The sequence below is a fragment of the Thalia democratica genome, chromosome 4, assembly GCF_965202585.1.
Source record: "Thalia democratica chromosome 4, ktThaDemo2.hap1.1, whole genome shotgun sequence".
NCBI lineage: Eukaryota > Metazoa > Chordata > Thaliacea > Salpida > Salpidae > Thalia > Thalia democratica.
The window spans coordinates 36,793,126-36,818,782 of record NC_139168.1 but is presented as its reverse complement, the minus strand read 5'-3'; the positions used below and the strand labels follow the sequence as shown (position 1 = coordinate 36,818,782).

At 27.4% G+C, this 25,657-nt stretch overlaps 1 protein-coding gene across 1 annotated transcript; it reads right to left on the bottom strand.

The window, feature by feature from the left end:
* Nucleotides 1-1,907: 1,907 nt before the first annotated feature.
* On the bottom strand, nucleotides 1,908-23,741 carry LOC145833329 (macrophage mannose receptor 1-like). Its single transcript, XM_082940513.1, has 31 exons — nucleotides 23,603-23,741; nucleotides 16,371-16,454; nucleotides 15,571-15,744; nucleotides 15,287-15,445; nucleotides 15,016-15,129; nucleotides 13,802-13,915; nucleotides 13,390-13,566; nucleotides 12,855-12,971; nucleotides 12,182-12,373; nucleotides 11,633-11,755; nucleotides 11,117-11,311; nucleotides 10,878-10,898; nucleotides 10,640-10,775; nucleotides 10,199-10,443; nucleotides 9,889-10,058; nucleotides 9,151-9,383; nucleotides 8,713-8,874; nucleotides 8,546-8,624; nucleotides 7,811-7,922; nucleotides 7,303-7,396; nucleotides 6,975-7,103; nucleotides 6,208-6,298; nucleotides 5,806-5,961; nucleotides 5,500-5,661; nucleotides 5,149-5,336; nucleotides 4,695-4,895; nucleotides 4,030-4,261; nucleotides 3,126-3,328; nucleotides 2,441-2,558; nucleotides 2,182-2,308; nucleotides 1,908-2,098 (listed from the first exon to the last, which is right to left on the bottom strand). The coding sequence occupies exons 1-31, from the start codon at nucleotides 23,739-23,741 to the stop codon at nucleotides 1,908-1,910; spliced, it is 4,638 nt and encodes a 1,545-aa protein (XP_082796639.1).
* Nucleotides 23,742-25,657: the final 1,916 nt, after the last annotated feature.

The window sequence follows — 25,657 nt, the reverse complement described above, 5'->3', positions numbered from 1 at the left end:
TGAACTCTATGAATCTTTTATACAAACTAAAAAAAAATTAATTGTCATTTAACACTACATTAACATTATCATTTTAAGTTAATTAAAACCCTTAAATCTGACTATTTATAACTATAAAATTAATCGCTAAAATGTTAAATTTTATAAAAAAAGCACTCGAATTTATAACAACTTGATTGACAAGCCTTGAAATCGAACGTCTACTGTCTACTGACCTTAAGTATTTCAGAAACTTACACTTATTTTTTACCGGTAGCATAGCTGATTAAAATTTTGCCACCATGAATTCAAAAGCTGCTATACGTGCAATATGATATCTGTTAGGTATTACATACTATTCAGTAGCATTAAGTTAAAGATAGACACTTTTAAATTTCAAGCTTTTCATTCATTTTTTGCTCTTTAAATTATTAAAAGCACAAGTTAAATTTATGCGTTTTTAAATAAATTAAAATGACCATACATTTCTAAAATGCTCACTTTTTAAAGCAATTCATAAATATTACATTATTTTATAAAGGTTTATTACGTGTTTATTTAACATATTTGACGAATAATTTAAACTTAAATTTTTTTAGAACAGTTTGAACTAATTCCACGGGGTACTATAACAAAAAGTTGTAATACATACTACAGTTCATTAAAATCTTAAGCATTTTTATACTTAAATAGTATAGTAACCAAAATAAGATTTCAGAAAAAAAAGCAACGATATGAATTGATTTAAGATCTACATCCCGATATTAAGACTGTTTTTTTTTAACTTGTTTTAAAAAGTTTGAACAATTATTTGATTATTTTTTACTTTAATTGTAAAAATCTTTGAAATTCCTAGAAAAATATCTTGGTTGAACTTTTTTTTTAAATATCCAAACAGGTTTTGTAAAGGAATAAAAGACTAAAACTTTTTTTTTATGTTTACGTTAAGGGTTTTCGTTTGTTATTTTTAAACAAACTTTTGTTAAATGTACCAATACTTAAGTTTAAAAACTAAAAAACTGAACAGTACTCTTTTTTTATTAAACTAACACATGTTTCTGTGTGTTAACAAGTTAACGGAGCTGTGAAAGTTGAAGAAATACTTAAGTTCTTTAAATACAAAAACTTAATAAATTTTTGCTTTTTACTAAGCTTTATGGTAAAAACTAACTAAAAAGTTTGTACATCAACTCACTAAGGTAAAATTTAATATTCTCTAGTATACTCGTAAGTTTGTATTTTTGAAACTTCGAATGAAGTTTGTAAACGACATAAGGATTATTACGACATAATAATCGCCTTGAAAAGTTAATTTTTGTGTTCACATTTGTACTGAAAAGTTTTTTGCTGTAGTTTATCACACTTTTGTTTTGTATAAAAGTTTTAAGTTAGCTAGTTAATATTAATAATGTTTGTCAATATGAGTAAGATTTATTTTTACATAATTTTATTATCGTATTTATGTGTAAAGATTTTCTAAAAACTAATATTTATAACGACATTTATTTACAAGTTTAAATGTTGTCTAACAATTTTGTTCAAGTATATAATCATATTAAAACTGTTATATTATAATTTTTATCATAATCAAAAATTAAAGACGAAAACAAAAAAAACGGCAAAACAAAATGAGCTTGTTGCATAAAACATGAATAGAATTTAAGAAAAGAATCTAACAGAAGAACAATTTTATGTTTAACCAATTTTAGAGTTGTTAAAAAATAATAAGTCAAAGCTTTAAGATTTATCTGTCTACTTTAAAACATAAAAAAGAATAGACTAGAAATAAGTAGACTTCAAATTGTACGAAGCGACTAATAAATTTTTACCAACTCAAGAACAACTTGAATAAATAAGAAAGCTTCGATAAATTAACACTGTGTCATCCTAAACTTTTTAACGTCAATTAAACTATATTTTTACAAATTTCAACAGTCTTCTTCCATTGACGTTATCAAACCACTTCTGTCTCCGGTAGAACTTCGTTTAAACTGAGCTGGCAAATAATCATTGAACTGTATACTTGGTAGGTTCAGATTGCCTCCCCTGGCCCGATAAACCATGTACAGCCCCATAGTGCATATAGTAAGCACTAAAAGTACAATGACTACTGTCATTGCTGTGTGTTTTGTTTCTGAAAAGGTAAAAAAAAAAATTATGCTAGATACAAAATAGAGTTAAAATACATTGAAAGGAACTTACTTGCTTTTTGCTGACTACTCGCACTGATTTTAGGAATTTTAGGGGTCTTGCAGATCATAGTGTTTCTTCTGGAACAAGATTCAGATGCCCACCTTCCGTTATTCATTTGAATGACATAACATTTCTTCTGTTCAAAAATTAAGCAGCCTTATGCTAGTTTTATTTATCAAGTGTTTGTTATCGTTTAACTACTTAAAGAAAAGGCATAAGGCTACTATTTTTAAAACAACTGAATACATTTAAAAAAATAATAGCTTACGCTTCTATACGAGCTTCTGTAGTTAGGTTCACCATCATCCCAGTTAGTATACGACACCGGGTTGTTGTCTTCCCACTCTATGAATCCATCATCGATAGATTTGTGCAGACCTAACCATCTAAAAAAATACGTAATTATTTTTGATAAAAACGTTAAAGGTAATAGAGTAGGGTAGGCATCGTACGATCTGCCAACAGAAGACTATTGCCCACGAAAGTTTACTATTGCCCGCGAAGTATTTGTCAGGCTGAAAAAAACTTATGCAAATAAACTTGAGTCGAGTTTTTTGATTAAATATATTTACAAATGTGCTATTAACTAAGGTTATAGTAAAAACTAGTGTTTAAATGATGTTATTAACTCTTTCTTTATCTTCTTTAGTACAATTATTCAAAAAGTATGCTGCCCCTTAAATATATTTTTAACAAGCCGGGCCAGCGACACATTTATTCTCATAAATCTTGTCCGCCGAGTAGAAAAAATTTTAACGCCTATAACGAAACGAATGGTATGCAGGTAGTCTGCCTTTTTAGATAAGGATCGGACAACTTGTTGTTGTTGCACAAAAATAAATAATAAGAAACCATTGAAAAAAAAATTTAATATACGAAAGATCTCTTGCTAAGTGTTTTTCTTTTACGAATTGAGGTAGTTATTTTAAGCGGTGACTTCAAAGCTAACTTACACGTTGGGCTGCGAGAATATGAACGAGTGGCTGTTAGCTTTTCTCATGGCCAGCTTGAGCACAAAGTTGTTTTCCTCGTCGTCCATCACCGACACGGGAAAGGCATTCTTGAACATTTTGCACTCATACGACGACTGGTACCAAGCGCTCCTGTCGGTTTCGAGCAGCTTGTAGCACGCTCCACGATGCGAAGTCCACGACGCCTGGTTTGTGGTATTTCAAAGTTATATCGAACAGTAGAATATTCTTTAAATTAGTTTACCCAGTGGTTAGTAGGAGTTTAAGCTAGTTTAGTTAGTGAAATTAAAAACGGATTTCAAAATTAGATTTAGTTACTAATTTAACACTCATGTGAAAAAAGTTTACTTTTTAACTTCGATTTAAGATACTTACAAAACAATTTAAAACAAAGCATTAGTAAAAACAGCTAAATAGTTTGATAAATAAAACCAATAATGTAAACACAATTTTAGACAAAAATTATCTAGAAATAGTATGTTCTAGCTTTTTTATGATTAAGTTAGAGTCACTCATTTAGTTTTCTAATTAATTTGTTTTTTTAATTGTTATTAATGTTTTTAACTGGCTATTAATGTAATTCAAGGTTTTCTAAAAGGGCGATATTACTCCCTTAGGGGCAATAAATAGTAATGCGACTACAAATAATTGAGTAACTGTATAATTAAGAACAATATTAAATAAAAGAAAGAATTTAATTTTTAATTTTTGCCAAGAGGGCGGCGATGAAAATGAGTATGAAAAATTCGATATAAATTGTTGTAGATAATTGTTTAACAATTTATAAGGCAGTATATAAGTATGAATACTTTACGTAACTAAAATCTTCTAAGCATTAATCATTAATACACTTTAATTTTGACTTTAAAATGTCTTTAAAACGTACATTAGGACAACTATACGATTCGTATTCAGATTTAGGGGGTGCAACTTTACTGGTTTTCTGACAAAGAGCTTGAAATTTTGTATCGCACTTTAGGTTGTACCAGTACCCATACTTTGCATCCTCGTGTGGAGTACGTTCACTTGTCTCTGTTCCATCAAATGCACCGCATTTCGATTTTGTTCCGTTCTTAAATGTAGGCTGGTTAGGTCCCCAGTTCGCTATTTCAAGTGGCCTATAACATTATATGCTCATGTAATAATGTTATACCATTGTAGCATATTTTAGTTTTATGAGTTATAGCGAATACTAAAACCTTTTTAACATTTATAATCGTAGTAATAACTGAATTTCAATTCAAGATAAGTTTTTTAATTAACTTCCAAAAACATTATTGCAAAATATTAATTATTAGCTAGGCCTAATATTACTTTTAAAAAACCTAGGGGAAATCAAAGTTAAAATAAAAGATAAACAGAGCAGTCTTTATAATACACTTTTTGACACAATAGCATATAATTAGTTTCTTTATATAACGATAGCAATGTATAACTTGTTAACAACTAAAAAATTATTAAAGTTTAGTTTTTTAAACTTATGACTCAAGTATTTAATAAAAAGATACACATCACTTAAATAAAAGTTCATATAAACTAGACTAGTACTACCATTTTTGCGTCCATGCAAATATAGATCCACCATCTTTTGCGTTTTCCAGTTTCAGACCCATCCAGCTCCTAACTCCTTTTCCTGCCGCGGTTTCCGGATTTTCACTGGGATCGCTGGTCATTGCAATGGCTACTAGCTGAACAAACTCGTCGTAGATGTTAATTAAACTTGCGTCGTTAGACTTGCACTGCTCTTGAGCTCTGAAAAGTTTGTTGTAAACTGATATATCTGTTAAGGATGTTTCTAGATAATATCTTTGTGAAAAGTTTCTTGAAAGTATGTTGAAATCTTTATTACTCCCGTTTTGTCATTTTTACTTTTAACAAACTAAACATTTATTTTACCATAGTAAAAATTCATAACACATAAAGCTAAATAAGTTTGTCTTTAAGCTTTTTGTAATGATTGTATTGTCACTGTCTCTACTGCTACCAAATAAATAAAACTATTTACTCTTGCCACGTGTACTTTTCTTTGGTTAGGGTGTAGCAGTCTCCGTCAAACTCATGCCATCCTTTTGCACATTTGTTTTCAACTGGCTGGGCTTTTTTGAAAAAGTCCAAGCAAAAATTGCAAGTTTTTTTGCATTTAAGTTTCTGCGTCGTTGTGAGGCCCTTGCAAGTAGTATTTCTCTGCAGCTCCTTTTATTTAAAAGGTGTCACTAAAAAATCTACTGAAAAGGTAAAACTAATAAATTCAATTTAACTATGTAGTTTCAAAGTAATTTTAAATTTAGGTTTTCATATCCATACACAAAGTTTTTTTTCTCCTTCAATTTTGTAAAAATAAATTCAATCAACAAACAGCGCAGTATCCCTTTTCTCCTTTGTCCTCACGATCTTCGCAGTAATCACTGAGCTTCAACTTCTTGTCCATTTCGCAGATGAACGACTTGTTTTTGCTGCAACTGTCTGTATCCCATTTTCCATACTCGTACGTGTCAGTTTTGATAAAAGTGCATTCTTCCTGTCATAACAAAAAAAATTTCAAGTAAATTATCGTGATATTTAAAAAAAAAGGATAATTTATTTGGTAATTAACCTAAAATTTTAAATAGAAGTATGATTAAAAAAAATGTATATAAAACACTGTTTCTACTTGTTAACTAACATCGCTTCGCATAACGTATCGAAGGATGGGGCTGGCAGATCGGGCCCAGTTTTCATATTTGTATGGGGTTCCATCTCTCCACTGCATACTCCACCTTACACCCATCATGTTCAATCCGTTCCAATATGATGACTGGTTGTGACTTTTCAAGCTTATCTGTTATCGGAGTAGAAGTTTAAAGAGAACCGTCACTATCATTTTGTTTAAATAAGAGTAATCAAACCATAATTGTAGTTTTGTTAAACTAATACTTTCTAAATAGCTTGTTGTCTCAGAAAGTTTTATTAAAAATCAACTGAGCACAGTTTTACTTCGTAAATAGCTGACAATAGTGAATTGTTTAAAAATTTCTCTTTTCACTCAAAACTTTCAATGGAAGTTGAATTAAAAAAAAGAAATTACCGCTACAAAAGCTTGTTGCTGTACATTAGGTATGGAAACGAGGTTACCACCGGTTGCCATGCAACGATCTCGAGCACCTGTCCATGACAGTCTGAAAACCAAGATTTAAGATTACTAATACTAAAGTATAATTTTGTTCGTGCTAGCTTTTTTCGTTCTTTCTTTGATCATAGCTTGATGCATTGTTGCTTTTTGTAAAGGCATAAAGAAAGTTAACGTTTTGATAATATATATTTAACTAAAAAAAGACAAAAAATGTTTGAAAATAACAATACATATGTTATACAATAATGGTAACCTTTTCAGAAGAAATAAAACCACTTACTTTTGAAATAAAAAACTAAACTAAATATTTGAACTAAACATTATAAGACTTTTAGTGTAGATGTTTTAAACCAAGCTACTTTAGAAGAAAACGAAGCTACTTCAGTGAAAGAACTTTTTTATTGTTTAAAAAGTTCTGATTAGGTTAAATGTTAAAACAAACAAGTAATATTTCATAACAAAATCTATAAGATGACACCATATTGTCCTTAAACCTAAAATCTAGTGCAACTCAAATAACACAGATACTATACTTTTAATATTTTTACTTTTAAACAGTAACAATTTTCTTCTAGTTGGTTATTTTTTTAGCTTTAAACTTGTGTCATTCATCTCAATGCTTTATCTTTAAAATTCTGCAACTCGATATATAAAATACTCTTATGTTCGTAATTTTCAAAAGATTTATAAAACTTTCAAAAATAAAACCATTTTATACGCACTTTTCATCATTTATTTGCAAGCAAATAGCTCTGTAGCTCAGCCAACCATAAGGGCATTCGCCAACTACGTTGTATTGAGGGGGATATGTAGGTGCAATAACACTGTTGTTTCTTTTCTTGCATATAAAGCTGTAAACAAATTATTCTAATTAACATTATAACAATTATGATGCTGAGAGGCTACTGCTGGTTAGAGTATTTATGATCCTATAATCAAATCATGTGTGTTTTTAGCTTTTGTTTCAGTTTTTTTTATGTGTAAATAAGTATCTTGCTTTATTCTATGTTCTAATTAATTTTCATAAAACTTTTATTGAAGGTACCCTACCTTGTAACTGTACCACAGTTTACATCGTTCCAAAAAGCTTCGTCTACTTTCATCTGTGTACAAGTTTCTTGCTTGTTTAAGTAATTTGGCTCATCTGTAAGAAGTGTTTTACTATGATACTTTTTTTGGCTTAGAAAAAAAAGCTCGGTTTTTTTTTGAAAAAAAAAACAAAATAAACCAACCATAAAAAAAGTTATAAAAATGTATTTCATGCTTATTTTAAAGAAAAATTTAGTGTTTAAATATACATTTTTAACAGTAAATATCTATAAAACTGTTTAACCCTTTTGAAAAACTTTAAGTACTTTTAATTTTTTTTTTTCTAAGCCATTTGTTTAAGGTACTAAATTTATTACAGTTTTTTATTTCATACAAGGTTTACAGCAATTAAAAACAAACATGCATTTTGCCAAAAAACCTATACTATTTAGAAATCAATTTCAAAGGTCGAAGTATAATTCGTTCTGCATATCAATTAGTTTCAAACACCCAACAAGTGCAAACGAACCAAGCTCCCACGCACGAAATGAAGATAGTGATCCGTCTATCCACTTGTACTCTTGATCCTTGTTATTCATATCTAGACCTATCCACCTATTTAAAAATGTATTTTTTACGGACTTTTATGAAAATAAGCTAACCTTTTTTCAACTAGCATCTTAGTTCTTTTAAACTCCAATTTTAAATAATATCACCAACACTATAATCAAATGCATATCACAAATTGTAAATATAATTAAGTTGACTAATTAGAAAGATGTTGGTATGAAACACTTTTATTCTTAAGAGTCAAAATTTTTACCACGCCGAATTTCTAAATTTGTGTGCATGGTCGTGTATAAAATTCAGCTCATCGTGGTCGTTTATCGAGGTTAACTCTCCACCTATGTCATGGCAAGCCTTCCGTGATTCGTAATAACTTTTTCTTTGGTCATCACTAAATTTACGAAGGTACATAATTATACAGTACAATAAAGAGCTTTTATAAGTAACTACCATTAATTAAATATATAAGTGTTTATTATTTTGAGTTTATTTTAAGTTTATTCTTATAACGTTCTATTAAACTTTTATATTTTTGAACTGAACCTTATTAAGAAGGAAATAATTTTTATAAAGAAATGAGTTTTTCTTGTATTTAAGTTCAAACTACAAGTTACAGTAATGAAAGTTCATTTATTTGTAAGCAACAAAGAAGTTTTCACCTGAAGTAGTAACAATGGCCTTTGTACGCATACCAAACTGTTTCATTCGTCGATCCAGAGCATTTTGTTGGGTCTTCTTTTTTAGTTTCATTAACTTCTACTATATCAACACCTCGACTGCAAATTTATTTTCAGTTTAAGCTTGTGACTGAGGCCAACCACAAATTTTCGCATTCATTTTTTGAGCCACACAAAAACAACTAACTCTACTTGGCATATAAACTGTATTTTTGCGTTACAATTTCCGTCGTTCCATTTGTTCGTCCTGCCTTGTACGAGACCGCATTCTTGGAGACCCGCAGCGTTGTTGGGCTGCCCCTCGTCCCAAGTGATGAAGTCAACTTTGCTTCTGTCTGACCATTTCCACCTTTAAAAGTTGTAAAAAATATATAAATTATTTTTAGTTTTGAAACTTTGTTTAAAATGTCTTTGAAAGCTGTTTTACTTATTATTAAACACTTTTAAGATATTTGTTAAACGCAGTTATAATTTATTTTTAGAGATAACAGTTTTACTTAAATTCTTAATCAATTGCTTTTACACCTAATCAAAAAATTAAAGCAGTATACTTTACATAAAGCACAAAAGCTAACGTTTTAAAATCAAAGTTTACAGTTATCGTGTTTCAAGTTGCCAAACTTACTTGTCTTCGGTGTCCCTTCTGTTTAAACCTATCCAGTAGTTTTTGAACAAGTTGAAATAGCCGTGCGTGTCACTCGTAATAATTTCGTTTTCATCACTTGAATGGATGCTGACCAAGCCACCATGGCCGGGGTTTCCTGGCCCTGTCAACTGTTCACAGTACATCATAGCTTCTTGCCAGCTCCTTTTCATATCGCTCTGAGTAAAGGCTTTGATGCACTTTGTAGGTTTGGTCTGAAAGTTTTACACAGATTGTAATTTTGAACTAAATAAATTTAAGTCGTGAAAGTTAGAAAAGTTAAGTAGCACGATAAGTCAAATACTTAGTAAATAGCATAAGATTAAAAAAATAATAACTAACTCATTGTTAAAAACAAACGTAATTATACTTTTTGGCCAGTTAAAAGTTTTCTCGAAATAAATTAAAAATGTTTCAAATATTAAAAAAATACTTATTAGAATAAATAATGTTGGTTTTAAAAAAAATTTCACGGTTTTCATGAAATTCTAAATCTAAAAACCACAAACAAAACATATACTTTTTTAGTAAGTGAACTTTGGAATAAATAAAAAAACAGTCCTTTAATAGACGTTTGTAATATTAAAAGTTAATTACTTTAAAAAGTTAGTGTTTTTGTAGTGAAAATAAACTTATTATGGAATGGTATAAAAGTAACTGAAACGTATTTTCCTATACACCAAGAATTAAAATATTATTTTTATTATAATAGTTTCTTACTATATATCCATCCGGGCAGCCCCCCATTGGAGTAGTGGTGGTCGGAGGAGGCGGAGTGGTCCAACCCATCCTGGGGGTGGTGCAGGCGAACTTCCTCTTCGTCTTGTCCGTCGCCTCCAACGACCAAAATCCGGGCGTGTAGCCGGAACTCAAGTATACTGGCACGATTCCTGTAGTGTTTGAATGTTTTTATGAATTTTCTAGATCAGTTAACTAAAGATTTTTTGAACGTTTTTTATTTTCGGATTCAAAGAAATACTTTTAAGTGAAACTCTAAATTTGTTTTAAATCTATGCATGCTTTTAATTACTTGTAACATTTTCAGGAAGCTTTGGTTGGTTCACGTCCCACTTTGAGTAGATTATCTTCTGTGGAGACTTGCTGGCATTGTAGTTGACTGTACCGTCCGGGTTCATCAGTTCGTCAACGTTCTGCACAAAAGTGTAGCTGCTAGAATCGTTTTTAACCAACGGGATTCCAACTATGCCGGTGTGCCACGTGTCACCGGGATTTGAATTCTTTGCTATCAAAGTGACAATGAATGCCTCTTCATATCTAATATACAACAACTAGGTTTAAATTTACTTTTTTTTTGCTAATATATATCATTAATGAAAGTACAAAATTGTTCATAATCTGTAAGGAAGTAAAGTACCGCATTAAAGTTTTAATTTTTCGTAATTCTTATTAAAAAAAGATTAGTCTGATATTATTATTTTTCTAGACAATTTTCTAACACTTTTTGGCTTACACATTATGAGGAGCCCACAAATTAGCTTTTGGTCCATAGTTTTGCCGGCAGTAACTCAAAGCACTTCCCCAACTTAATTTTACGTGTTCAGGTTTGTAACAAAAGTGCTGATAGCCCTTAAACCCTCTTCCACAGCCTTTGATAATTTTATAAAGCTTGTACTAAATGTTATAAAAAATCTTTACTACAGAAAAGTTTTAAATAAAGTGCTATTTTTATAAACAAGCAGTTAACTTACCATCGTCCAACGAAGTTGTATCTGTAAAATATTTACGTTTATAAAACTAGCCTTTCTAAGTTTTTTTGTATTAAATTAAAACTGTGTGGTGTTAATTTAAAAAGACAAAAGTAGTATATCAAAACTCTAAACTTAACTACTTTTATTAAAAAATTATTTAAAAAAACTAAATAAGATATATATTATTACTTTTTTTGATAAAAAAGTATATAAAAACAATGTTTATTCAACTAACTAACTTGATTTGCTAGCTTTGTTTTTTATACAAGTGCCAACAAGCTCGGTATTAGCATCAGCAGATTCAAATAAACGAAGTGGTGGTTTTTCACAAAGGTATCTTTTCTTCAGGGCGCACAACTGTTCGTCCCATTTTCCCATGTCGTCCGATTGACTGTCGCTATTAGCAACTTTCATTTGCACACAATCGTTCTCTCCTGTTTCACAAGTATAAATGTTTTAACCAACTGTTATACTAAACTAGATTATTAAAACTTTATGAAATGTTTGTATATTATTTGTTATATCGTTAATTTAAGTTTACTAAATATTTAAATCAAATTAAAATTCAAATTATAAATAAAAACTAAAAAGAGGTCAAAAAATGGTTGGTATTTTGAAAATATCTTAAAATTTTTTTTTGCACATTAAAAGTTTAAAGTACTTTCGAGAACTTTAAGTCAAAGCAAACGTGAAATAACTTATAAAATAAAAATAGTCACCTTAATTTTTATTAGCTAATGAACTTTGAAAACAACCTTTTGGGTCGATTGGCTGGTTGTTGTCCCAATTAGTGTACTTCGGTGCGTCACTATTTGAATCCCAAGCAAACCACATTTCATGATAAATGTCATTAAGGCCAATCCAAAGGTTTTTGTAGGCTGTTTATAAGTACATAAAAGTTTTACATCTCTAGCAGTTTTCTAAACTTTAAAGGAATCAGCTATTTTAAACAAAGCTTGCTAAAAAGTAGCAAGTTTAAACATGGTAATTATTTACTTAGTTTGAGTTTATTAAGTTTTTAGACTTTTTATTTTAACAACTTCACTGTTAAAGTCCACAAAGTAATGTTCAGGACGGTAATAATTTTTAAACACTTAAACTAAAAAAAAGAATTTTAACTCCTTTTAAATGTGAAAATGCGTTATTTAATTACCAATGGGTGTTCTAAAATTTAGTTTTTAATTAAGTGAAGATAGTTTCAAAAGAAGAAGAGCTTATCAAAGCAAAACTTATCTGATATAAAATTTAATGAAAAATTGAAATGAAAAATAAAATGTAAATACTTGTATTTATCTGAAACTTACAGATTTTCTCATTGAAAGACCCGAACCAAATATTGATGCTTTGCTGTTGCGACTTCGAGTCGATGTTTGCGAGTCTCCCACCGGCAGCTGCACACTTCTTTTTGCTTTCTTGCCACGTCTCAACTGTGCATCCAACTTTTAAGCAGGCTTTTCCAATTTTCTTCCACCCATCATCACAATGAAAATCTAGCTCTAAAACGTTGCAACAAGAATAAAAACGACGAGCAGCTACCAATAGAAAATAGTTACTCATTAATGTTACGAAAAATTATTTAAATAACAAAAGAGTTGGTTAGTTAGTTTTTTTTTTTTAATTAAAGTTGCATCAATTTTTAGGCAAGTTTCTTCAAATATCTTTTACAAACCAACTTCGAAAAAGGCTTTTTTATAAGTCTTGAAAAACAGCTCGTTTGTTCAACTAAGAGTTGTTTAAATACAATCGTTGTTTGATGAGCTAATCTTAATTGTTTCCTTAGTTTTGGTTTAGCAGCTCAAAAGTACGTTCAAAAAATATAAAACATAAACTTAACTAGCCGCTTTTTCAATACAAGAACTTTTTTTATTCTCAAAAAACCAGGAAAATAGTCAAAGATAAATACATTTTATTAAATATTTATAATAAATATAAATTATTACTTTAAATTACTAGTTTTATACTTTTTTAAAAACAAACCATTAGTACATTTTGGAATATCACAATACTCCCAAACGTCACTTAGTCCAGCCTTTGTGACGTAACACCACGGTTTCTCTGACCCGTCTGGGTTTCTACATTTGTTACCTGTGAGGCCTGTAGAACACTTTAGAATTAATTAACTAAACATTTGAAATTATATTTTTAGATCTTGTATAATATTTTAGAATCAAAGTGTTTAATACTTTTTTAAGAAACGTGTACTCGCATAATTTACGTTAGCTTGATAGTTTGCTTCAGTTTGAAACTGCATCTTAGTTAGTTATTTTGATTTTTCCAGAGAACTTTTCACAGGTTTTGAAAGTATTTAGCAGTTTAGTAGGATAACTTATGTTGTGCTTCATTTCTTTAAACAAAATAAGCTATAGGTCGTATACTAAAAATAGTTTATTGCCTACGCCTTTCAGGGTAGAAGTTAGCCGCTACATAAATGTCTTAAGTATTATTTTTGTTTGATTTCCAAAAGCTAACTTCAACAAATAAAGATACCATGAAAATTTCAAAATTAACTTACCAAAGCTTGGATGAGAAGGACTCGAATTAGCAGTCCAGTCGGAGCAAGTCAAACCGCCCATTGCCTTGCTGACATTTCCTTTGTAATACTCACCTTTTCCCGTGTAGCATGCCACATTGATAGAACTACCAGGCGCAACTGATGTTGACGGACTAGCAGTTGTTTTCGGAACGGGTTCTTAAAATTAAGTAAAGCTTTAATCACAACAAAAAAGTTTAAAACTATTTGATAGCAATTTATAATATTATTTAAAATTTGAATGTCGAGGATTTAGTTGAGCTTAACTTTGTTTCTACAACACATTATAGTTTTTAAAAATCAAAGTTTAGTTTAAATTCTGTAACTTTTTGGTAAAAGCTTGTTTTTTTTTCACTTTTTTAATGAAGTACAAATGATTTTTATTGTTTAAAACTTTTTTTCTTGCAGGTAAACATGCATTTTCTCCCACACCAGGTGTCACCCCAGTACCCAGCTTTTGTTACCATGGCACCACAGTCTTCATTTCCTCCATAACTGTTCGGCTGACCTTTGAGTAAAATGTACAATACTTACATTATTCTTTATTAACCAGCTAGATTACTTTATATGTTAGTACAAATGTTTCTATTGATAAAAGTATATCAATTAAGTTACATGTCAAAGTTATATTTCATTACAACATTACACTTATTATGTTCCTTAAGTAATGTTTAATATTTATTGTGATTTTTTTTTTATTATATACAATAACTCTAAGCTTTTTAAATAAAATACCTTACTTATATAAAGAAATTTAAAAATTAAACTTTGTTACTTTTTCAAACTAGTAATAATAGTTTTTCTTTTTTAAATGTATTACGGTTGTTTTCTCTCTTTTTAATCAACAACTAATAAAAAGTACAAACACAGCTTAATTAAAAATTCTTTTAAATAACTTTACAGTTTTAAATTTTATCAGAAATCGATAATCTGAAAATATATGATTAAGTTGAATTATTTTTATTAAGACTTAATAAATTTTTTGTTAAAACTTAAGTGCAAAGTAAGTTAGTTTGTACATAACTTTTGAGCCTTAATAACATTTTTTTTCTTTTTAATTTACATGTACTTTTATTTAGTAATCAATAGTAGTGTTAAAATGAATAAAATATAGTTTAAACTTTTTTGTAAGCTTTTTATTTTCTTAGAAGCAATGAAATTTAAATCTTGATCTAAAAATTTATTAATGATGGGTTTAAACTTCAAATATTCTATTGTTGTATCTAATAAAAAATTTAAACGTTTTTAAGCACAACTTTTTAAATATAATACTGAAAACGTAAGCGAAACATTCAAATAATTTATTTTTATCATTTATGTTATTTATTTATTAAAGTATACAATATATAAAAACTTTAAAGTCTTATGTTACAATCTATACAGTTGATGGTAACTTGTAAAATGTTTTAACTAACAAGTGACCAAATATCAGATTTTTTGTTTTTAATCTTTTACTTTTTTACTTGTTCTAGTTTCTCAAGTAGAATAGTGTATTTGCTTTTGGAATTTAAACTCTTAAACATTTTAAATAAACTTTTTAGTATTGTTTTTAGTAATTTAAGTTTAAATTAGAATATTGAGTCAACCATAAGCATACTGAATAAGTACCGGCTTTCCAGTTGAAATAAGTCAAAGGGCTCCCGTCTTCCCAGGACCATTCGCCTTCCACCGTCCCATCACTCAGTCCCAACCACATGACCACCTCATGCTGTTGAACCTTGCCTTTTGTATAAAAATATTTTAAGTCCAAACTAAAACTTTTTTCATAAACGCCTTTTTTAAAAGTTAACCTTTTAAAAAGGTTTAAAAATTTTTTGATATTTTTACTTCAGTAAAATACTAAACGAATAAAAAAGAACAATCTTTCAAGGACACAAACCAGCTATGAAGGATTGTTCTTGCTGGCTGTTTATGCTCAAGAGGGAAGAGTTTTGCTTCCGACAAAAGTCTCTCGCACCCCAATAGTCCAGCGTGCTTCCCGAGTTGAACTGGTAGCAATTGCCTTCGTGTTCTACCCAGTTGTTAGAGTCACAACCGTCTGCATGAGTTTAAAATAGTAACGAATTACTTAATTACTAGTTGAACCATGTTTTATACAAAGTGTTATTTTCAAAAAAAAACCTTATGTTTTAAACTTTATTTTTCATTTTCTTTTAAACTAACCAACAACATAGGGGCATTCCCCCCACTCATTATCAGTTGCGTAGTCGCCGGTGGTGGCGCACCACAAGAGGTCGTCGTACCTCCCCGCGGTGGTGCACGAAGTGTAGTTGACCCCTTGAAAGGTGAAGGGAAAGTAGCAGTTGGCGCCATTCGACGTTCCTCCGATTGTTGGAACTGAAATTTAAAATTATGCTGTGCTTAATAAAGGCATTAATAACATTAGTTGTTAACAACTTTACGTGTTTTTAAAGCAGTTAACTTTCATGTGTAGATATAACATGTAACTTTCTATAGAATGATTCAAAGGTATAAAAAAATTAAGTTAAGCTTTTACAAATCTGGCTACTAAGACAAATGTACTCGATGTACGCTGTTTATATTTATATTTTGAAGTTAAAACAATGTTTTTTTTTAATAAACAGTTTGTAGCAAACAAATTAAATATATATGTTATCAGCGCTTATTTAACTTTATTGTTTATAAATTCGTGACTAAAAAAAAGCAAAAAATACAGCTTTAGTAACAAGTAAAGTATTTAAACTTATATCAAAAGTTGTCAAAGTTATAATCTGACTAGTGGTAAAGAAGTAAAATACATTTAACTACAATTACTTAAACATATTGTAGTACTTTAACATGTTTGTTTATGAACTGTTGTCTTCTGTTTGGTTAAAAATATTTATATATATTACAATCCTATAATGCATTTACAAATAAATTATTACTATAAAATTTGTTAGCTGAAAAAGTTTTAATTATCCGGAATTTATTTATCAGTACTGTTTCAACTTGCAACTTACTGCCAGTCATTTCAGGTGTAATGCTCGAACTTGCTTGGACAGTTACTAAGCACATAAGGCACATTGTGGCAATGAGTACTTTATCTGAAATTGAGTTCTTTTATAGTTGTTGATTTATTTTGAAACATATCTTACTCAAGTATGTTGTATAAAAAAATTTGAAGAAGAAAGCACACAGTGAAATATTTTTTTACGTTTTTAATTTTTTGATCATTCAACTTAACTCTCATACGGTTTTTAACAACTTAATTGAATTTTCAGTAAAACTAATGAATGTCATTAAAAAAAAAAAACTATATGTAACTAGTTATTTAAGCTCATTAGTTCTTTTCCACAAGTTGTATACATTGAAATAACCGTTAGCTAGGTGTTATGTTAAACATTGATATAGATTTAATTGCTAAACAATAAGTTTCAAAAGTATTATAAAAATATTTCTACTTTTTAACAGTCCACTCTAATATTTTGTTATTGAAAAGCTATCAATATTAATATTTAAATGAATTATAGTTCATTATTTAGCTTTCTTATTAAAATTTAAATTTGAAACAACATGAGTATTTAGTTTCTATCAATTCATATAAAAAATCATGTTTTCTTAATCTTTGTTACTTAGTTTTATATCTAATACTTAATTTTTTAGTAATATTCCATTTAAATTTTTATAGCTAATTATAATACTAAAAAGTATGTAACATATTGGACGCAAAACAAACGTAAAATCAAAATTCTAAAATGTGATAACCTAAAATGATATTTTAAAGACAGCTAAAAATCCTAAAGCCTATTTCATTAGCTGTTTTGAATACCACTAAAAAATCTTAAAGTATTATAGTTTTGGTATTTCAAGTTATCGAAACTAAATGTTTTATAAAAGTTTAAACAATGTCATGAAACAATATCCACAACATAAAAAAGTTTAGACAACTGTTCCATTTGTATTAAAAAATACATATTTATATTTTCAAGCTTTTTTTTTTTTTTGTGGTTAAAAAATACCTTAAATTTAGAAAAATTCATTAAAAAAAACTTTACTTTCATTACAAGTGTTACAAATAAGTACCTAGTAAATTTTTATGACAATTACTTATACTGATAATGAAAACAAAAATGTATAAAGTTTATACTTGCGTAAGAAATTCTAAAACCGAGTTTTAAATAAACAAACAAATATTTTGACACATCCTATTAACAATTACATTTTTAAAATTAAAAGAGGAGTAATTACATGTACTTTAAATAGTCTTATTTTATTAGTTATATTTAAAGTGCTTAAAAAATCAATTAAACTATATGTTTATCTTTTAATGAAAACTTAACTTACTGCTTATGTACTTCATCACTTTGTTTAGTTTTCTTCTATTTATGCTTCTATTTATTTAGTGATGAATTGAATTACTCTAAATAACTAAATAAAAATGTTACTACATCATAAAAAGTGTATTGTTAAATCACACAAATAACAAAAGTATACACACAGTCACTACTTTTTATCCAAAAGTTGAATTTTATTTAAAATATTGTTAAAGACTAAATCGAAATGTAAGTTTTAGACAAAAATTTTGTTTATATTCTTTTAATCGTAAAAAACATTAGAATAAGTATTATCATACGAACAAGGTAAAAAAATATTTTTTAGAAATAAAGTTTAAAACAATGAAACTGAACAAAAACAACATATGACTTATTAAGTTTACGATAAACAAAATAACGGAAGTTTTTTTTAATTTATTGCTCTGTTTATAGTCTTTTTATAAATAACAAACTTCTTTTCACGTGATAACTTTCAATTTAACTATTATCCATACTTAACTAAATCATATGTTTTTTGAGAATTCCTATAAAATAAAATTACAAAATTTTAGTAGTTATTAAGTTGTTGTTTGAATAAATGTAGACTAAAATCTAAAAGTTTTAAAGAAAAAACATCTAAGTTTAATGTTTAAGTTTTTTATTGAATTTTATTAAATATTTTAAAATTTTCCTTTAATCACCTTTTTCTTTAGTACTCGATTTTGATACTAACTTATATCAATTTAGATATTCTAAATAGACCTTAATAGTATTTTAATATCAATAAACTACCTTTAGTATTAGAATATACAGAATGGAACATTTTGGTTAATGTTTAAATTTATAAATGAGTTATTATAAAATTAATTTGATATATAAGTTTTTATCATTTTATTAGATATCAAGCGCAATATTATCATTTTAAAATAGTTAACTAAATCAATACAAAAGTATTTGTAAATGCTGTTAGCTAACAATCAACAAAATAGTAATTTTAATATCTGCGTTATACGAAAAAATTCAAGCTAATCCAATTAACTTTGAGAAACTTTTAGAAATCAGTTCAAAAATTTGAAAAAAAATACTTTTAAAGTTATATTCGCAAATTTGAAGTGCTTTTTTTATTGATAAAAAAATAAAAGTTACAAGTAGTTTACTTTTAAAGTATTATATTTTTAGTTATAAATATGACAAAACTACTTTTGTTTGTAAGATATAATTTTTTACAACAAAAACTAGAGTTTTGAAAACAAAAAATATTAAAATAGATCAGTGTTCAAAGTTATATTCGCAAATTTGAAGTGCTTTTTTTATTGATAAAAAAATAAAAGTTACAAGTAGTTTACTTTTAAAGTATTATATTTTTAGTTATAAATATGACAAAACTACTTTTATTTGTAAGATATAATTTTTTATAACAAAAACTAGAGTTTTGAAAACAAAAAATATTAAAATAGAACAGTGTTCAAAGTTATATTCGCAAATTTGAAGTGCTTTTTTTATTGATACAAAAATAAAAGTTACAAGTAGTTTACTTTTAAAGTATTATATTTTTAGTTATAAATATGACAAAACTACTTTTATTTGTAAGATATAATTTTTTACAACAAAAACTAGAGTTTTGAAAACAAAAAATATTAAAATAGATCAGTGTTCATTGATATTTAGTAAGCATACTACAAAAAAAATTCAAATAAAAACCTATTTTTATCAAATGTTTTAAAAACATACTGTAAAAACTTTGCCTAAAAGTTAAATAAAAACATTTATGTTACATGTATAACTAAAATCAAGAAATAAAGTTTAGAATAAAAGTCAAAACTAGCTAAGTTATTAATAATTTGCAAGTGATTGTAAATAATACATAACTTTCGATTTCTAACAAAAATGTTATTTTTGATAAATTGAAAAATTATTTTCAATTAAAAAAAGTTTACTTAACTCACAGAACCCTTTTAAACCTATTTATTGTAGCTTATTAGATATACAAGGTTTTACACTTTGAATTTTTATATTTTAAATTAAGTGATATTAAATGCTAATTTTGTGAGTCTGTAAGACTTCTATTTTAAACTAAATAACTATGTATATCAATACAATTGGAAATTAATGCAAGATAAGTACTTTTGCATCGTTTTTAATGAATTATGTAAAAAATATTGTTTCAAACAAATGATTTTAAACATTTCGCCTTTAGTAGACTAAAAAGATCATCCGTATTTTATGTTTCTGTAAAAATTGTATAACAAAATCAGTTTTTTAATTAAAGACCTTTAGTACCAACTAAATAGAATAAAAAGTGCTAGATAAGGGTCTTAAGTTTATGTTATACTTTGTATAAGTTTATAGTTAAAGTAAAAGTTTCTAATTTTGTAGATGAACATCAACAGCTTATATTTTCAAAATATAAGTAAAATTTTACTTTGTAACGCAATATTCAATCAACATGATTTAAAGTAAAAAACATTAGTATCAGTGCTTTTATAAAATATATTATTAAAAAGTTTATTTTTTAAAATGATACTTCTTTTTTGAAGATACATGTATTACAACAAGTAGAAATACTTTAGCCGTGTGTACGAAATCTTAAAATGGTGCTAAACTATTAGTTTTCTTTAACTAGGTTTCTGATAATAAATTTCTTGATTTTTAACTAGCAATAAAAATTAAAAACTAATACTTTGTTTATTTAAAACTTTTTTTTCATGCTAGTAAAAACTTTTGCTAAATTAAACAAAAACTTAAAATTTTTAACAAAATATGAGTAGGAAATATAACCTTGAAAAGTTTAAGAAATTTACTAAAACTTAAACATTTCACTTAATAAACTATGGTAAACTAAGTAAAACTCTTCTAAAAGTGTGTCAAATTATTTTTATTCGTATAATACATTGATTTTTAAAAGCTATTTCATAACGATATAAATAAAAAACAAAAAGTTAGAAAAATTTTAAAGTTGTTTAAAAATGGCTGCCATCGTAACATCAAAGTTTGCATACTTCATAGTTTAACTACATCAATTACTTAACAGTTTATGCTTAAGGTAAAATACATTTTTATAAAGATAATACAGCTCTTTTCGAAAATTTAGTTTAAGTAGATGTAAACCTTGTCAATAATTATTAAAAAAAAAGTTTCTTCTTCAATCAACTCATAACATAGAAAAAAAAGTTCATTATAATTAAAAAAAAAAAAGAACAGTTTTGTTACTCAACTGTTTGTACTTATGACTGTTTTTAAAGTAATTAAAACTCATATACAAAATAATAAGTTATAAAAAATGTTGAACATGGTGCTATATAACAAACTTCTTGTTTCAGATTTGTTTTTTTGATACTTAAATTTAAGAAATTCTAAGAATAAAAGCAATTAAGTTGTTTTCGATGTTTAATAAGAACAAAAGTAAACAAGGTCTTAAGAATTTAATTGCACATCAAACATATATAAAAGTTTAAACAAGTTTCTAAAAGTATTTAGTTCGTTATATAAATTTTAAAGGTCTACAGTCGAAATACATATATGTTTTACTATCTTTGATCTTTTAGATTGTAAAATGTAATAATTACCTTATTAGTGTAAACAAGTTATTTTTGCATAAAACTAGAAATAATATGTATTTTTGTGATGAAAGTATTACTCTGGTTTACTAATAAAAATGTTTTAGTTTAAATAAAGGTATTCAAAAACAAACTTAAGTTATAACTAACTATCGTTTTTATGTTTTATGAGTAGATACTTATGAAAATAATTATAACTAAATGTGTTGCTATTGCTTGGTATTCTAAAAGACTTTAACAAAGCAATACATATGATACAACTTTAGAAAACAAAAGCTCTACTTATTTAAAAACTCAAATATGCTTAAACTTGAAAACTTTAAATTATATTTAGTTTACAGAGAAGAATTTTTTTTTTATAACTTTTAAAATTCCAAGTAAAACTCTTAACTGAGATATGTCAAAAAATAAATAAATTTCTTTTATAAGTCATGATCTATAAAACTTTCATGGGTTGGATAAAAAAGAGCCAAACAGTTCATGCAACGTAAATAAGACTTTGATGCTCAGTTTCTGATTTTTTTTCTAAAAGTAATCGGAAACAATTAAATTCTTTTTTTTCAAACATTCGTTTGTACCAAGTAGTGGAAGACGTGACGTAAATAGTAAACTTTTTAGTTTTAACCTATAAAACAAAAGGAAATAAATAGTGAATAGTTGTACCAACTTAAAAACAACGGCAATAATAAATTGTTATGTTTTTTATATGATGCTATAAGCAAATCTGGAAACTTTTAAGGTAAAAATAGATTTTTGTTTGTTTATTTCAAAAATAAAACTTTGAAGGTTTGTTTATGAGTATTCATCACTATGAAGTTTATATTATTTATTTTTTTTTAATAGATAACGATTTAGACACAATAATAACTAAAACAACTTTATAAAACTTTTATAGTAATCTGATTTTCCTTAGTAATTTTTTAACTTGACATAACTTTTCAATAAACTGGTTTCAGTTTAACTAATATTTAAAAATAAAAACTTCGACTTTTTCGGCTTTCTAAAATTTCTTTTTATTTTTGATGATTGTAATAATTATAAGCACTTTATTTTTTTAAATGTAACATTAAGTGCGAAATTTGAATCAATGGCACGATATTACTTAACGAAAATAAATCAAACAGCTTTGAATAAATTTTATTGAGGTAATTATATAACTTCATATTTTATTTTAGTTTTACGTGCTGAATTGAATAAAACTTATATGTATTTCATTAAATATTTTTAACTAAAAATTTTAATGTTTAATTTTCATTTTAAACATACACAAAGAAAAAAGTATTTTAGTCACTTTTTTATTTAAAATTAGAGTTTATCTTATGTTTTGTATACTTTTAACTTTCAACGGTTTGAGAAAACATGGTAATGATAATTATAATAAAATATCATTAAAAAAATAAATTATGACTAAGTTTTAAAAAGGGTATTAATTCTTTATAACTCTTTTTACATTGCATATTTCAAAAGCTTTAAAAACCTTTAAGTTACTTATAGCCTAGCTATAATTTTACTTATAAAAAACTTTTATGCGATATACATACAAACTTTGATGAAGTAAAGAATTCTGTTATACATTATTGTAAATTTTTAATTTGTCTTTTTTATAGAATTTTGTTGCTGTTAAGTAACTATAAATTATATTTTGTGTAAAATACAATACAACTTTATTGAAAATCTTCATTGAACAAACAAAAAAAAACTAGGCTTGTCTTTATCTAGAACGAAACCATTACAGTAGACTACCGCTTAAGTACGCACTTTTTTTGGTACGCACCCCGCCTTAAGTGCGCACTTATCCAAAAAGACAAAAAAAAATTCTAAATTTAAAAAAGGAAGTTATATTAGAACTTCTAAGAAATTCCAGTTTTTTTGCCTAAATTTTCAATCATCCAGTTTTTCCAGATTATTTTATGTTTCCAGGTAGAATGGCCAACCTGCTGAGTTAGCCTGAGACTTTCACATCTTTTAAACTAGGGTGAGTAATCCTGAATAGGCCTGAGATTGTGACAGTCCTGTTACTAAATATTAATAAACTAAATACTTATGTAGCGGTAGCAGTAAAATGAAAAGAGTAATGATATTTGAGCTGTAATGCTATAAAATAAATAAATCTAAATGACAAAGTTAAAAAACCTACAAATACAACATAGTTTAATCATAATTTAATTTAAATGTACACACATTGATTTTTTGAAAATGTTTGGTAAACACAATGTAGTTTGGTACTTTCCTTCTAACAAAACAAAATATGTGGCTAGTTGTAAGAAAAAAGCAAACAACTAAATTTCATATTATACAGTAGACTACCGCTTAAGTACGCACATTTTTTGGTACGCACCCCGCCTTAAGTACGCACTTATCTAGAAAGACAAAATCGAGAACCCATTCTCATTTCAGCATTGAAAATCATAAGAAGTTCCCTTATATTATCACGGGAGACATATGTTGGCTTTGGTGGTGCAACTTTACCTTTATCCTTCGACTTGTTCCATAAAATCATTTTCTGACACTTTCCATCCATTTTTCTAAATTTTTCCAAATTTTTCTTAAATTTCTAAACTTTTTTTTTCCAATAACTTTCAGAATATCTGTAAAAGAAAGGCTTATTTTAATGTGACGTAATATAAAACTAGTTAACCACAAAATTAGTTACAATTTTATAAAGTCAAAATAAACCTATATAAAGAAACAACAACAACAACAACAACAACAACAAAAAACTAAAAGTAAAAAAAATAATGAGCATCTTATCATTGTGCACTTATACTATAAATGTTTCTACTGATATAAACTTTCTTACAAAAACAGTCCTGAAACGTTTTCTTTTCAAAAAAAAAACCAAACACTTTTTAGCTAATGGAAAACTATAATTAATGTATTACTTTCTAAATTAAATGTTTAATAAAAATATCAGCTATAAAAAACAAAATTAAATTTATTCTAAACCGAAACAATTTAGCAAATAACAGAAAAATGGTTTTAAGTAATAAATAAAACTAAACTTAGTTTGACTAGCAATCTATTTAGATTAAAAAAACAATCTTGGCTCTATTTTATCATGTAAAAAGTGTGAGCTGCTTGGATTTCTTTCTGTGCGAGCCCTGCTCAGATAAGGCTACTTTGTTTAGCCAACGTTGATATTTTTCATGGGTGCTTTTTAGTTTGTGATAGAGCTCAAGAGCTATACCAAGTGCTGCTTCACTAGAGAGCTGACACTCTGTTTCCAAAGCTTCAGTGTATAGCTTGGTGTACCCACGAAATTGACATTGACTAGATCGTGCAGCCATCTCATCATTTTATTCATCATGAATGTGAATAGCACCTCTTTCTAGTTCATCGATTGCCTGTTGATTTTCAATCGCAATTGCTTCAGCATATTTTGGGCTGTTTTTTGTTGTCAATTTGCACGAACTGCTCAATTAGTTGATGATTGATTTCAACTTTCATTTCGTTGAACAGGTGTACAAGGTCTTCAACATCTACCTCCTTTGCAGGACATGAGTCACCTTCTTAATCGACAAATTGAATTTTTAGACCAGCAATCCGAAAGCAATTTTGGATCGCTTTTTCTGTCACATTATTCCAGCCTTCTGTGATGTAGCAAGCAGCATCAAGTAAGTTTGCTGGTTGGCCATGGGCAACATCAGCTGCTCCTCTTCTTAGCTGCTTGGATTAGTCTAAAATCTTATTTTTAAAAGCTTCATTCAAGGTATAAAATTTCAGCACATTGTTTAGATAAAGATACTTATATCTTTTCTTTAGCGCTTCAATGATTACTAAATCGCAAGGCTGTTTCCAGCTAGTCACATTGGGAAGAAACAGACTTACTGTGACATTTTGACGTTTGAATTTCTCAAAATGGCCAGGAGCATTATCCATAAGGATGATCACTGGAAGTGAGGTGCGTTTCCTTGGCTAGTTGTAAGAAAGAAAACAAACAACAAAATTTCATATTGTACTATGTCGTCAAAAAGTACGCACTACCCGTGCTAAGTACGCACTTTTTGGTCGGGTTCTATTTGCGTACTTAAGCGGTAGTCTACTGTATATATAAAATAGTTCTAAATGCACGTATAAGTAGTGATATATTTGTTTTTTGAGTTTTTAATTATATATTTTTTATTAATTTTTTACATTAATTAGTTTTTTTTTTTTTTTGCTACAATTCATCAATAATTACTACAATTATTAGTAAAATAATTAATAGTAATGTAATTTGATGTTTTGTGACTACTCGTTAATCGTTTTTAGTAATCCTTTTGTTCGAATATTTGTTTTAGTAAAGTTGAATAGTTAATTTAGTTTTAAAAACTTAACTTTAATTTAAGTTCTTTTGGTTTTAAATGCAACAATTAGTGCTATTAACTTTTCAGTTCAAGGACATAAATAAAAATGTTATTTTTCTAAGAATCCTGTTATAAAGCAATGTTTTACTCT